Source organism: Chiloscyllium plagiosum, unplaced genomic scaffold, assembly GCF_037043375.1.
Source record: "Chiloscyllium plagiosum isolate Xiang-an unplaced genomic scaffold, Cpla_swu_hap1 HiC_scaffold_27, whole genome shotgun sequence".
Classification (NCBI taxonomy): Eukaryota; Metazoa; Chordata; class Chondrichthyes; order Orectolobiformes; family Hemiscylliidae; genus Chiloscyllium; species Chiloscyllium plagiosum.
The window spans coordinates 90490616-90506700 of NW_028270165.1; the positions used below are offsets into that span (position 1 = coordinate 90490616).

Consider the following 16085-nt stretch of genomic DNA (forward strand, 5'->3'; position numbering starts at 1 on the left):
AGGAAAGCATACAAAACACCATCTTCACTATCCTATCAACCTGCGACTCCACTTTCAAGGAGCTATGAACTTGCACTCCAAGGTCTCTTTGTTCAGCAACACCCCCGAGGACCTTACCATTAAGTGTATAAGTCCTGCTAAGATTTGCTTTCCCAAAATGCAGCACCTCACATTTATCTAAATTAAACTCCATTTGCCACTTCTCAGCCCATTGGCCCATCTGATCAAGATCCCATTGTAATCTGAGGTAACCTCCTTCGCTGTCCACTACACCTCCAATTTTGGTGTCATCAGCAAACTTACTTACTATACCACTTATGCTCACATCCAAAAAGAAGTGGGCCCATTATCTATTTTCCAAGTGGAATTGACAATATATTACATGTACTGACTGCCTGCAGATTGTGCAGTCTTTCAGCAAAGTAGAATGTTTAGGGTGCAGGTTTGCTCGCTGAGCTGTAGGTTTGATATCTAGACGTTTCATTACCTGGCTTGGTAACATCATCAGTGGTGACCTCCAAGTGAAGCGAAGCTGTTGTCTCCTACTTTGTATTTATATGTTTGTTCTGGATGGGGTTCCTAGGATTTGTGGTGATATCAAAGTTATGAAGAGAGATACATATTTTGTTTAACCAAATACAATGGCAGAGCAGAGAATTTCAGTAAAGGGCAATAAATATTTACTTTTTACCCCTTATTCAACTCATTTAAGAATTTCAAATTTAATCTGAGCGAACTTGAGAGCAAATGGCAACATTCGTTTGTTAATAGACTCACCATAAATTATGAAAGATCACTTTTATCTAAGTCACAATGTTTAATCCCAAACGGAGCAATTAAGTGCAAAAGTTACTTTCAACCATTTAATAAAACACTGCAAATTTTATTTCGTATGAAAATACATTCATTTTATAATTTGGATAAGATCTTTACAAAGGAAATATATTAAACAAAATAGCTTTCCTGAATATCAATATTGACAACAGTTATGCAGCTATTATTTGCCAATTGACCAACTAATTGAAATAATTTCAGAATAAATGAGCTTCATTATTATACATTGAGATATTGCATATCTTGGCTCTCACCCAAGTATTCTCCGAAGAAAAAAATGCATCTGGATAGGGACATGAATAGGAAGAATTCAGAGGGATATGGGCCAAATGTTGGCAAATGGGTCACTAGATTAATTTAGGATATCTGGTTGGCCTGGACTGAAGGGTTTGTTTCTGTGTGCTCATTACAGACGCCCCTCTTCTGGGATCCCCATACCAGCTGTTATTTTCATGAAATAATCTGACAATTGTTGACTTCCATCAACCTATTCCATCCGGAGAAAATTCCTCTCTCTGCAAAGTGTGGTTCAAGTTGGCAAATTCAATCCTCCTCCGGTCCTCAGGAAGACAATCTATAATGCGCAACGTTCTCAATACCTGTTTAACGTTCAGTGGGGAAACTATTTTCAGTCCAACAGTTACACAGAATTCCTCAGAAATGTTTTTGGCAAATGCACTGCTCCCACGAGAGCTCGTGGGCCCACAGTTCAAATGCTTTTAACAGCTTTTTTTCTCATTTCCCTGCCTTCCCAGGATGCAGAATTTCTCCCACCAGAAATTGTTTGCCCTGAAAAAAATCCAGCAGGAACATGATTATGGAGCTATCAGTAAAAAGGCTTCATATGGGTCAACCAAGGTTAGAAATGGAAGAACATGTCTGTTCAAAGTTACTGTTCGTTTGCACTTTCAAAATTCCTTGAATTTAAGGTGTTCCATTGTAGCATTTAATTATGATCCATTAAAAGCAACATCCAGTCTCATCTGAGTGAGGAACCGACTCAACAAGCGAAATAACTTTTCTGTCTGCTCTTGAGATGTGACATCCTCACCCTCTCTCTGTTGATGCAACAGGATTACCAGAGCTGGAAGTACCACTCTCGGAATACAGTTGCTGATTGACAGTTTACTTCTGTTGCTTAACATAAGGATTTAAAAGCTGCTAGCCCGATCTCGCACAAAAACAAACTGTTCACCCGTGCCTGTGCAGAGGAGAAATTTCACTTGGAATAGATCACAAAATAAGAACTGTTACCACTCCCACAACTCATGTGTTTCCCACGGACAAAGTTAAAAATCACACAACACCAGGTTATAATCCAACAGGTTGGTTTGGAAGCACTGGCTTTCGGAGCGCCGCTCCTTCATCAGGTAGTTGTGGAGAATGAGATCATGATCACAATTTATAGCCAAAGGAGTCTAGCGTCATGGAAATGTGACACATCAAACAATTTTAGATGAAATCCTTCATCTTTTAGAATAGGTTTCTGCTCTTTGGTTTGTTAATCCCAGAACTTGTTTTTTGTTACCTTCTCAAGAATGTCATTCAAATGCAGAGCTTTTCTAACAATAAGTGTGAATTCTGTCTGTGCCTGAATGTTGAGTCAGACTAACATTTTTCTACATTTAAATTACATTTTTGAGAAGGTAATTTACAGATTAGGGTGTAGAGGTTAGGGTGGATAGGCTGTGCTAAATTACCCATAGTGACCAAGGATGTGAAACTTAGGGTGGATTGGCCATGGGAAATACTGAATAAAGGGGTGGGTATGTGTGGGATGCTGTTCAGAGGGCCAGTGTGAAATAGATGGGCTGAATGACCTGTTTCCACATTGTTGGGATTCTATGTGTTTTAAAAAATTCTCAAGGTCAGGTTCGTAGGAGAGTAGTCTGACACAGAACAAACGACCAAGAGGCGAGACTGCTAGAATATGGGCATTTTATTCCCCGCAGCGTCGCACAACGGGTCTGGCTTATACTCACTCTACATGTTACAAAAACTGGGAGCCGTCAGTTCTCGTAGAGCGGTTGCCAACAACCCACGCTCGGCGGTTAAACGTAACCCCGGAGCAGACTCACCGAACTGGAGACTTCCGGCTGATATACTCTTTTCCAGATATAACAGCAGAAAAACACATTCCATTCTGGTTACATACAGATAATAACAGCAGAGCAAGGCTAAAAAACACATTCCATTCTGGTTACATACAGATAAGAAGATTCACACGGGACTAAGCAACACCTCCATTCCGGTTAGATTCACACATGTATTGGGACATAATTTTTAACCGTTTCACCACATTCCACTGCTTGGAATTTTACACCACATATGACTCCCACCACAAAGGAGCATTTTATTGGCATCAATCCTGTCAAGCCCCTTTCAGAATTCTACTGGTTTCAATAAGATCACTTCTGGTTCAGAGAGGTAGACAGCACAGAAATAGACCCTTTGGTCCAACTCATCCATGGCGACCAGGGTTCCCAAACTAAACTAGCCTCACTTGCCTGCGTTTGGCCCAAATCCCTCTGAACCTTTCTATTCATGTACCCATCCAAATGTCGTTTAGACTTTGTAAACGTACCTGCATTGTCCACATCCTCAGCAAGTTCATTCCACGTGTAAACCGCCCTCTGTCAAAACTTTGCCCCTCAGGTTCCTTTTAAATCTCTCTCCTGTCACTTTAAAGAAATATGCCCCCTAGTCTTGAGCTACCCTACGCTAAGGAAGAGCCCTTTGCTATTCCCCTTACCTCCACTCCTCGTGATTTTATCAATCTCAATCATGTCACCCCCCAACCTCCTGTGCTCCAGTGAAAAAAGTCCCAGCCTGTCATTATAACTCAAACCCTCCAGTCCTGGCAACATCCTGGTAAATCTTTACCGAACCCTCTCTAATAGTATTCTTCCTATTACAGGGACACAAGAACCATACTCAGTACTCTGAAAGTGGCCTCACCAACATCCTGTACAACCTCAACATGATGTCCCAACTCCTATACTCAATGGGGTGAACAATGAAGGCAAGTGTGCTAAACGCCTTCTTAACCACCCTGTCTCGCAGCGAAGCAACTTTGAAAGAACTGTGTACCTGAACCCCACCATGTGTCTCTCTTACAGCATGACACAGGGCCCTACCATTAACTGTACAAGTCCTGACCGTCCTTGCTTTAGCAAAACGCAAGCCCTTGCTTTTATTCATACCTCACTCATACACACGTGCTCTCTCAGACACGCACACATACACCCCCAACACACTCACAGGCATATACTCCATCACACTCTTATGTGCACTCATGCATAAACTCACATCACTTTTTGGGCAAATTTGTATTGGCAGAATTATGTTTGCAGATACATTCAATTTTGCTCAAAAAGTGCACAGTCTGCAGGCAGTCAATCCATGTAATATTTTATGAATTCTTGCTTTGGAAATAGAACCAGTCTGATTCAAAATTGGGACATTGGCAGACTCGAACCTCACACCTTTATCTGGGCTGAGTTGTGACTTTTTTTTAAAAAAAACTGAAGTCATCTTGAGAATGTGAATCAAAAGATGTTATGGGATTTACATATTAATGAACTGAAACCTGCAACGCATTCTAAAAGGTGAAAGACTTAACAACAATCTTGGTTTGTTTAATATATCCTATCAGTTGCATGACACTGATCTTTTGCTATAAAATCTGTGTCTTATGATCCTGCTCCACAGCAGTGTTCCAAAAGCTCACACTTCCAAATAAACCTGTTGGACTATAACCTGGTGTTGTGTGATTTTTAACTTCGTTCAGGCGAGTCCACCACCGGCTCCTCCACATAATTTCTAGTGAGCACAATCCACACCTCCCAATGCTGCCAGTAAACTTTACAACGCCGATGAAATGACACACTCTGCACTCCTGAAAAATTCACTTTCGAACGAAACTGGCTGCTCATTTACTGATCCATCTGATACGCGACATTGGAAGCTTAGTGCAGAAAGCTGAAAGAAACGAGTAGCTTTAAAACGAAACCTTGGAGCTCAAAGCTTTCAATGAGAGTCTGAGCGGGGGGTAAATTCAGGTAACTTTTATTGAGATCCAACTTTGTTACAGCTTCAAACCCCCTCAGCAAAAAGGCAGAGAAAAAGTAGCTGCTTTTTAAACCGTTCAAGGTCAAAGCGCACACGCTACCCCACCACCCCCCAACCCACCTCACTTCTTTACTATTGGTCACCACCAAGTTGTCCCTTTGTAATTGGGTCCTTGGTACAGCCTTCACCTGGAGGAAGTGTTGCCTCACTCAGCAATTTCAACCCATACCCTGTATCGCACCATCTGCTGCAGTGGGATTCAAACCCGGGAGCCCCTGGAACTGGGTTGATAGTCCAGTCGATACTGGCACTCAGCCATCACGCCTTCAATCCCCCTGCAATGGTACATGAACTCCCTGGTGCCTCCGGAGGTTGGTAGAGCTAGCGAAGCCCTTCCCGCACAGGGGGCAGCTGAAGTGCCTCTCTCCTTTGTGGATCCGCTGGAGGGTCAGCAGGCTGGAGGCCTGGGTAAATCTCTTCCCGCACCCGGGGCAACTGAAGGGCCTCTCCCCCATGTGGACCCGCTGGTGCCTCAGCAGGGTGGAGGAATCGCTGAAGGCCTTCCTGCACACTGGGCAGCTGAAGGGCGTCTCCAGAGTGTGGATCCGCTGGTGGGTTAGCAGGGTGGAAGAAGTGCTGAAGCCCTTCCCGCAGACGGGACAGGGGAACGGGCTCTCCCTGGTGTGGCTGCGCCGATGAGTCTCCAGGACAGATGGGACACAGAAACTTTTCCTGCAGTCGCCATACTTCCATCGTTTCTCCACGGGGCTGGATTCCACGGGTTTCTCCATGGCCGAAGCTTCAGTTACACACAAATGTGTGTGGAGCCCCTCCCCACAGTGAATTCCTCTTCCCAGGCCGTATAACTGTTTCAGGGTCTATGCTCAGTGCACTGCAACAGTATGGTCGATGATCCAGTCCCACGGATGCTGAAAACGTACTCAAACAGGAACCAAAACTTTGCTCCTTCTCACAGAATCATAGTTGAAAATCGTTGCGGTCCCGATGGATTGAGTGACTGTCAGACATTGACGTCAAAGTGAGGACTGCAGACGCTGGAGAGTCAGTGTCGAAAAGTGTGCCGCTGGAAAAGCACAACAGGTCAGGCAGCATCAGAGGAGCAGGAGAGTCAATGTTTCAGGAATAAGCCCTTCAAATTTGTTGATTTTGAAGCTTCAGTCTTCAGATCTTCAAATACACTGTTAAAAACAGATTACAAAAGTCATCACTATCAGTGCAGGGTAGAAATTCAGAACAAGCAATTCTACTTTCTGTGGAATATTCTATTCTTTAGCTGTTCCACAAAATTCAAAGCACTCACACACCCTCTTCCCCCTCTGTTCTCACTCTGCTCTATCTAATTCTCCTGAAGGTGCTGATTCAGGATCTTACAGGGGCAGAAAAGCAAAAACGTCAAGACTGACATCTCTCTGAATTTTGGATACCTCCACCTGTAAGTTAATATCTTTCACAACACTGGGATCCTGCCGAGAGTGAGCAGGTCTGATTTTGGGAAGCAAAAAAAACGTGTCAATTCAGGGTGAACCTGCAATGCAGTTTCTTGAGGAAGAACCAGACAAAATGATTATCGACCCCGGGAAGGTGGGAGTAAAATGAGACGTCAAGGCATTAACACCGACACACTTCAGTCAAACTCTTCTGCTCCCAGTCAGGGCAAAACATGCTCTGAAAGTCCAGCCTTCACAACCACACTTCTGATTCCACTGAAGACAATTAGAGTCACACAGCACAGAAACAGACCTTTTGGCCCAACCTACCCAGATATCCTAAATTAATCTAGTCACGTTTGCCATCACTTGGCCCCTATGGGGGCTGGGTGATGGCAGCTGGGACTAAATTGGGTTGGCTATCTTGTCAGCAAGGACGAGTTGGACCGAAGGGTCTGTTTCTGTGCTGTACATCTCTATGACTCTAGTTGCATTTGCCATCACTTGGCCCTGACCCATCTGAACCCTTCATATTCAGATGCCCTTCCAGGAGCCTTTTAACTTGTCATCGTATCAGCACCCACCACTTCCTCTGGCAGCTTGAGCCATCGTTCAAGCGACTCCATGTTGAAAGCGTCTGATCTTGTGCACCATATGACACCAGGATAATCTCAGATCATTCCAGGTCGCATCGATACTCAGTCAGTGGCTTTCCCGATCAGGATGTTGTACGTGATCAAACAAGTCCATGGGTAGGCGATCCCCCACCTCTTAGTTCAAGTATCTCTACGAGAACTTCCTTGCTGGTGGGTCCCTTGGAGACGTTTTTATAAATTACTTAGATGCAGGCATAGGTGGATGGATTAGCAGAATTGGACTGAGAGGTGGCAAATGGAGTTCAATGCAGCTAAATGTGAGGTGATTCACTTTGGGAAGAATAACAGGAAGGCCATGTGCATAGATCCCTGAAAGTTGCCACTCAGGTGGATAGTGCTGTTAAGAAGGCATACAGTGTGTTAGGTTTCATTGGGTAGAGGGATTGAGTTCCGGAACCGCAATATCATGCTGCAACTATACAAAACGCTGGAGCAGCCACACTTGGAATATTGTGTATAGTTCTGGTCCCCATATTTCAGGAAGGATGTGGGAAGCATTGGAAAAGGTGCAGAGGGGATTTACCAGGTTGTTGCCTGGTCTGGAGGGAGGGTCTTATGAGGAAAGGCTGATAGACTTGGGTCTGTTCTCATTGGAAAGAAGGCAGCTTAGGGGGGATTTGATAGCGATATATAAGATGATCAGAGGATTAGATAGGGGAGACAGTGAAAGACTTTTTCCGAGGATGGTGACATCAGCTTCCCAAAGTGAATCACCTCACATTTAGCTGCATTGAACTCCATTTGCCACCTCTCAGCCCAATTCTGCAGTTTATCCAAGTCCCTCTGCAACCTGTACAAATTGAGGGGTGATAGATTTAAGACAGATGTCAGAGGCAAGTTCTTTATGCAGAGAGTGGGAAGGGCGTGGAATGCCCTACCTGCGAAGGTCGTCAACTCAGCCACATTAGGGAGATTTAAACAATCCTTAGATAAGTGCATGGATGATTTTGGGATAATGTCAGGGAATGAGCCGAGAATACTTCACAGATCAGCGCAACATCGAGGGCCGAAGGGCCTGTTCTGCGCTGTATTGTTCTATGTTGTTTGTTCTATGTTCTAAATTTAGTGCAGGAGGCTGAAAGAAATGAGCAGCTTTAAAACAAAAACCTCTTGGAGCTCAAAGCTTTCAATGAGAGTCTGAGCCCGGTGGTAAGTTCAGGTAACCTTTATTGCAACCCAACTTTGTTACAGCTTCAGATCCCCCCAGCAAAAAAAGGCAGGGAAAAAGTATCTGCTTTTTGAACAGCTCAAGGTCAAAGTACACACACCACACCTCCTCTCCTCCCCCTGCCACCACACTTTCCCTCCTCACCACGCTGTCTTTACTATTGGCCAGCACCAAGTTGTCCCTTTGTAATCGGATCCTTGGTACAGCCATAACCCGGGAGGAAGTATTGCCTCACTCAGCAATTTCAACCCATACCCTGTCTCCAAGTAAGTTTCTCCCCGCTCATTTGCCAGGAAGGGGCAGTGTAGAGTCAACCAGACTACTGTGGGTCTGGAGTCACGTGTAGGCCAGACCGGGTAAAGGATGCAGCTGGAACGACTGAGTGAATCCTTTCCCACAACGGCGGTTCCCTTCCCTAACAAGGGAGGGAGTGATACAGATGGGGGCTTTCTCCCCCGCACCACCCCCTCCCTGAAACGGTCTCATCGTTAGATTCTGAACTCCACATTTCTGACCGAATACCAATTCTGCCATCTGTCGTGGTGGGATTCGAACCCGGGAGTCCCCGGAACCGGGTTGATAGTCCAGTCGATAATGGCACTCGGCCGTCATTCCTTCAATCCCCCTGCGATGGCACGTGAACTCGTTGGTGCTTCCGCAGGTGCGAGACCTGGGTAAAGGCCTTCCCGCACTTGGGGCAGCTGAAGGGCCTCTCCCCCGTGTGGATCCGCTGGTGGGTCTGGAGGTTGGAGGGGCAGTTGAAGCCCTTCCCGCACTCGGGGCAGCTGAAGGGCTTCTCCCCCGTGTGGACCCGCTGATGGGCCTGGAGGTTGGAGGAATTGCTGAAGGTCTTCCCGCACTCGGGGCAGCTGAAGGGCCTCTCCCCCGTGTGGATCCGCTGGTGGGTCTGGAGGTTGGAGGAGGTGGTGAAGCCCTTCCCGCACTGAGAGCAGGTGAAGGGCCTCTCCCCGGTGTGGATCCACTGGTGGCTCTGCAGCTTGAAGGAGGTGGTGAAGCCCTTCCCACACTGAGAGCAGGTGAATGGCCTCTCCCCGGTGTGGACACGCTGGTGGGTCAGCAGGGAGGAAGGTGTGCTGAAGCCCTTCCCGCACTGAGAGCAGGTGAAGGGCCTCTCCCCCGTGTGGATCCACTGGTGGCTCTGCAGCTGGAAGGAGGTGCTGAAGCCCTTCCCACACTGAGAGCAGGTGAACGGCCTCTCTCCGGTGTGGACACGCTGGTGGGTCAGCAGGGAGGAAGATGTGCTGAAGGCCTTCCCGCACTCAGGGCAGCTGAAGGGCCTTTCCCCGGTGTGGACCCGCTGGTGGGTCTGCAGGTTGGAGGAGCAGTTGAAGCCCTTCCCACACTGAGAGCAGGTGAATGGCCTCTCCCCGGTGTGGACCCGCTGGTGGGTCAGCAGGGAGGAAGGTGTGCTGAAGCCCTTCCCGCACTGAGAGCAGGTGAAGGGCCTCTCCCCGGTGTGGATCCACTGGTGGCTCTGCAGCTTGCAGGAGGTGGTGAAGCCCTTCCCACACTGAGAGCAGGTGAATGGCCTCTCCCCGGTGTGGACACGCTGGTGGGTCAGCAGGGAGGAAGGTGTGCTGAAGCCCTTCCCGCACTGAGAGCAGGTGAAGGGCCTCTCCCCGGTGTGGATCCACTGGTGGCTCTGCAGCTTGAAGGAGGTGGTGAAGCCCTTCCCACACTGAGAGCAGGTGAAGGGCCTTTCCCCTGTATGGACCCGCTGGTGGGTCTGGAGGTTGGAGGAGGTGGTGAAGCCCTTCCCACACTGAGAGCAGGTGAAGGGCTTCTCCCCCGTGTGGATCCACTGGTGGTTCCGCAGGTTGGAGGAGCAGGTGAAGCCCTTCCCGCACTGAGAGCAGGTGAACGGCCTCTCCCTGGTGTGGACACGCTGGTGGGTCAGCAGGGAGGAAGATGTGCTGAAGGCCTTCCCGCACTCAGGGCAGCTGAAGGGCCTCTCCCCCGTGTGGACCCGCTGGTGCTTCCGCAGATTGAAGGAGCAGGTGAAGCCCTTCCCGCACTGAGAGCAGGTGAAGGGCCTCTCCCCCGTGTGGACCCGCTGGTGGGTCTGCAGCTTGAAGGAGGTGGTGAAGCCCTTCCCACACTGAGAGCAGGTGAACGGCCTCTCCCCGGTGTGGATCCGCTCGTGGGTCCGCAGGGAGGAAGATGCGCTGAAGCCCTTCCCGCACTGAGAGCAGGTGAACGGCCTCTCCCCCGTGTGGATCCGCTCGTGGGTCCGCAGGGAGGAAGATGCGCTGAAGACCTTCCTGCACTCGAGGCAGCTGAAGGGCCTCTCCCCCGTGTGGACCCGCTGGTGCCTCTGCAGGTGGGAGGAGCAGGTGAAGCCCTTGCCACACTGAGAGCAGGTGAACGGCCTCTCCCCCGTGTGGACCAGTTGGTGGGTCAGCAGGTGGGAGGATGTGCTGAAGGCCTTCCCGCAGTCGGTGCAGGGGAATGGCCTCTCCCCGGTGTGACTGCGCCGATGGGTCTCCAGGGCAAACGGGACATGGAAGCCTTTCCCACAGTCGCCACACTTCCATGGTTTCTCCACGGGGTGAGATTCCTCAGGTTTCTCCATGGCCACAGCTTCAGCTGCACACAAACACGTGCAGAGCCCCTCCCTGCCGTGAAATCCCTTTTCCAGGCCGTATAACTGTTTCAGGCTCCACCCACAGTGCGCTGCAACAGTGGGGTCTCTCGTCCAGTCCCACTGATGCTGAAAACGTCCTCAAACAGGAACCAAGAAGCATTGATCCCTCTCACAGAAATCACAGTCAAAAACCGTTGTGGTCCTGATGGATTGAGTGACTGTCAGACATTGACATCAAAGTGAGGACTGCAGACGCTGGACAGTCAGTCGAAAAATGTGGCGCTGAAAAGTACACCAGGTCAGGCAGCATCCGACTAGCAGGAGAGTCAATGTTTCAGGCATAAGCCCTTCATCTGTTGATTTTGAAACTTCAGTCTTCAGATTTTCAAATACTCTGCAAAAAGAGATTACAAAAGTCATCACTATCAGTGCAGGGTAGAAATTCAGAACAAACAATTCTACTTTCTGTGGAATATTCTTTTGTTATTCCACAAAATTGAAAGTACCATCCCCCTCTCTCTCCCCCTCTGTTCTCACTCCGCTCTAACTAATTCTCCTGAAGGTGCTGATTCAGGATCTTACAGGGGCAGAAAAAGCAAAAACATCAAGACTGACATCTCTCTGAATTTTGGATACCTCCACCTGAAAGTTAATATCTTTCACAACGCTGGGATCCTGCTGAGAGTGAGCAGGTCTGATTTTGGGAAGCAAAAAAAAAGTGTCCATTCAGGGTGAACCTGCAATGCAGCTTCTTGAGGAAGGACCAGACACAAAATGGTTAATGACCCCGAGAAGGTGGGAGTAAAATGAGACATCGAGGCATTAACACCAACACACTTCAGTCAAACTCTTCTGCTCCCAGTCAGGGCAAAACATGGTCTGAAAGTCCAGCTTTCACAACCATACTTCTACTTCCACTGAAGACAATGAGAGTCACACAGCACGGAAACAGACCCTTTGGCCCAACCTGCCCAGATATCCTAAATTAATCTAGTCACGTTTGCCATCACTTGGCCCCTATGGGAGCCGGGTGCTGGCAGCTGGGACTAAATTGGGTTGGCTATCTTGTCAGCAAGGACGAGTTGGACCGAAGAGTCTGTTTCTGTGCTGTCCATCTCTATGACTCCAGTTGCATTTGCCATCACTTGGCCCTGACCCATCTGAACCCTTCATATTCAGATGCCCGTCCAGGAGCCTTTTAACTTGTCATCGTATCAGCACCCACCACTTCCTCTGGCAGCTCATGCCATCGCTCAAGTGACCCACGTTGAAAGCGTCTGGTCTGGTGCACTAGATGACACCAGGATAATCTCAGATCGTTCCAGATCGCATCGATACTCAGTCAGTGGCTTTCCCGATCAGGATGTTGTATGTGATCAAACAGGTCAGTGGGTAGGCGATGCCCCACCTCTTAGTTCAAGTATCTCTACGAGAACTCCCTTGCTGGAGGGTCCCTTGCAGACACTTCAACTGGACTTCATTGAGTTGTAGAAATGAGTTGAGTTGCTATCAATATGTTTTGCTTATTGCTGATGTCTTTTCGAAGTGGATTGAAGCCTAACTTCCTCCTAACACTACTGCTGAGACTGTAGTGAAGATTTTGTTTAAGGAAATAATTCCCTGCTTCAGTATACCTGCGTGCATTAGCTCCGACAATGGACCACACTTTGTAGGTAATATTAACGGAGAACTCTGTTCCCAGCTTTGTATTTGTCGGCAACTGCATGGTGCTTCTCATCCTCAGGCGGCCGGACTTGTTGAATGTTTTAACCAGGCTCAAGACTAAACTTGCCAAATTAATGGCCCAGTCTGGCCTCTCCTGGTTATGCTAATCCCTGTGGCCTTATTCCAGATGCGATCCATATCTGTGGGCAAGATACAACTGTCTCCAGCTGAGAGTCTCTCTGGTCACCCCCTCCGTACCCCTTGGAACAATTCAGCTCCCTTCTCAGTCCACTTCCACCACATGACCGAAGCAATGAATGATTATGTTCTTGCTCTAACTAGTGTTATGCGTGCCTTTCACTCCCAGGAGCGTGCGGCCTACAGCGATGTTCCCTCCCTTTCAGCCTCGTCACGGGTAGAACCTGGTTCGTTGGTGCTTGTCAAGAACTGGACTGGCAAAGGTCCCCATCCTCGTTGGGATGGCCCCTTCCAGGTTTTACTTCCCACCCCCACAGCGGTCACAGTCGCTGGGTGCTCAGCTTGGGTCCAACTGCACCATTGTAAATTGATTGACCGCACCAATCAAGAGGGGGGAAGAGGAGGAGAGAATCCTGGAATCCTAACAAAAGGAGTGAACCCTGTCCAGTTGGGTTTTTGAATCTTGCTGTTATTTTCATGTTAATCTTATGACAGATACTTGAACTAAGAGGAGGGACATGTGGGTGATCGCTTATCTCCTCACCTTTCTGATCACATACAACATCCTGATGGGGAAAGCTACTAAGTATGGATGCGACCAGGAATGATCAGAGTTTATCCACCACCCATGCTGAGATGAATTTGTCCAGTGCACCGGACCAGACGCCTTTGACGTGTGGAACATGATGAAGATTGATTATTGCAATGGACTCTTACATCAGAAAGACCTGATGGTCCATCTGGACAGTAGAAATCAGTGGGAGTTACCATGTCGTTACCATGTTTTTTTTGATTTTACCTGCAGATGCAAGCCTAGTGAGGATAAAAATGATCAACTCAGGAACACCATCCCTTTTTGCAGGTCGGGCCAACTTGAGAAAAGGGAAGCCTGATAGGGGAAACTCCTCAATCCACAAACAACTTATTGATACAGGCCCACAGAACGCTCTTCACCCCAGAGGCAGTAGCATGTTACTCATCTCTATTGGGAGATGACTTACTTGCCCCGTCCCCAATCCCCGATTCCATTCCATTTGTCAGACTTCCTACTGCCGACCCTGCGAAGAGAAATATCACTTTCCAATACCTCCGGTCTGTGTATACAAACAGCTGGTGTAACACTGGCTGGGGTACAGCAGGCCTTATGTGGCACATGGACTTGGAACGGAACCCTTCCCTTGTGCATTTATAGGCCTTTTCTCTTTTCAGAACCTGATTCTGTCACCAAGACCATGTACAATAGATCTAAGGGAGAGCCCAATGGGAACAGCATTCTGAGGACCATTGTCTCCCATACAGTGCGAGTGCTCGAGTCACTTGGCCCATTTTTTACAGCGCTCAAGCAACTCCTCTTGCAAAACATCGACCCTTTACTCCTGTAGACCTGACCAGACCCCCTGCTGTAACATTTCAGTAACCTATTTTGACAAACTCTCCGTAATATAAATCAAACCAGACTATTATTTCTTCAGCTAAGGTAAAGCTACCAATTTCCTTGTCCTTGATGACAAAGATGTCCCTCATAAGGTCACTATCGGAGCCCTTGTTCCCACAACAGTACCTTGTCCTGGCCAGTGGACAAGTCGATGGAACCTCCATCTGAGGAGGATGCAGCGGTCGGTCTCAGCCAACCTTGCTCCAACTGGAAGGACCCCAAGGGACTGGGTGACAATACAGGACACCCGATAGGCTGGGGAATCCAGAGTACCCTGGGGTTAGAAGGATTGGCAGGGGTGACAAGTCAACAGAACCGCAATTCCCTCTTTGACAGCCTGACCATTCGAGGAAATAAGACTAAAGAGGCTCTGAAACAGAGTAAACTGGGATTATCAGACCTGTGTCTTTACTCTGTGCAGAATCGGTATGCTTTAGACTATATACTCCCGCAGGAGGGTGAGGTCTGCACCATTGTCCCAGATAAATGCACTATGGGCATTCCCGATCTCACTGGCAATATTACTAAGATACAAGAAGAGATCCAGGTATTCCTTGACAGAATGACTGAAGGGACCAGTTGGGGAAACTGCAGATCGGGCTGATGGTACAATTGGCTTATCAATTTAGCCTTGTCTGTTGTTGGTATTGGTATTGTTAGGTATTTAATTACTAGGCTTATGAGGTCCCTTAGTGATATGGATTTGCCCCAGAAGATGCTCCTTTTGCGATCCGATGGCTCACCCACAAGTGTCGATGGCGATGATAAATGTGACCAGATGAGCTGCGAAGATGGTGGTGCCGCTCTACAGGATGTTGATGGCTGGACCACCTTGAAGGGCATTCGTTTGGACTAGCCTTCTCTTTTCAGTGATCGCAGTGCAATCAAAGGGAGGCATGAGGGTGGGGGCATCTGGGTGATAAAGTCTATAGCCTTAAAACTTGCCTTTAAACATCCAGACTCAAATGTAATGCTGAATTATTGAATACATTTACTGCACTAGAAAATAAATAGGCAGGAAGGTTCAGAAAGAGGAGAGAACTTAAAGATAGGGACACGTGGGCTCACCAAGTGATAACAGGATGCTGTAAGGCAATTAAGAACGTTTACCTCAGCATCGGTGAATCTGTGTGAACAAGACCCCAAGTGATAACATTCACAGCCGTTCCCTTGTGAAATGAATGATAGTCTTTGAATCTGACCCTGAAACAAGACTCGGTACTATCCATAGCTTTGTAATTAATGGGTGGAGCTTGTCCATTGTAACGGATTCTTACTACCCCTTGCAAGCGGGGCAATCACAAAATAAATCTTTGCTGTCTTGAGATTTCAAAAGGACACGAGAGAGAGAGACCATTTTAGTGCTGAGGCTGTTGAATCCCATAGAGAATTAACTTAGTGATTATCTGCTATGGATTGAATTGAATTGCATTTTGGGACTTTATGATGAGAGATTTTTATTCCAGGTTTCCAAAGAGTATGATCTCCAGGACAAACCAAGAGAGAGGCTTTACAGGTCTGAGTTCTCAAAGGATTCCCTGGGCCACCTCAAATCTCCACTTTAACATAGGAGGTAGGACAAAATGGCTTCTGCTTGGCTAACTCGGTGGGACTGAGTCAGGCAGATACCCACGACTCAGAACAAACAAGAAACCACAGACTGATGTCAATCCAGTGAAAAAAACTGCAAATGTGAACCTAACCATTAAACGCAGAAGTAACGGTTTAATCCTAACCGCCAGACAGGACAAATATGATTCCAAGAACAAGTTGTCTACAAGAAATTATGATAGATTAGATTGGATTAGATTCCCTACAGTTTGGAAACAGGCCCTTCGGCCCAACCAGTCCACACTGACCCTCCAAACAGTAACCCATCCAGAACCATTTTTCGTCTGACTAATGCACCTAACACCATGGGCAATTTAGCATGGCCAATCCACCTGACCTGCACATCTTTGAACGCTGGGAGGAAACCGGAGCACCCGGAGGAAACCCACGCAGA

The 16085-nt window shown here is 47.7% G+C and overlaps 2 protein-coding genes across 2 annotated transcripts in view; one reads left to right on the forward strand and one right to left on the reverse strand.

The window, feature by feature from the left end:
• Positions 1-16085, forward strand: part of LOC148144981 (uncharacterized) — a 234475-nt gene that overhangs the window by 60644 nt on the left and 157746 nt on the right. The gene's annotated exons all lie outside the window — the stretch shown is intronic.
• Positions 1-16085, reverse strand: part of LOC148144982 (uncharacterized) — an 80414-nt gene that overhangs the window by 47434 nt on the left and 16895 nt on the right. The window contains exon 2 of the mRNA XM_087975450.1: positions 8800-11176. Coding sequence (XP_087831576.1) covers positions 8800-10770 — 1971 coding nt within the window. The 5' untranslated portion in view covers positions 10771-11176. The remainder of the gene's footprint in view (positions 1-8799; positions 11177-16085) is intronic.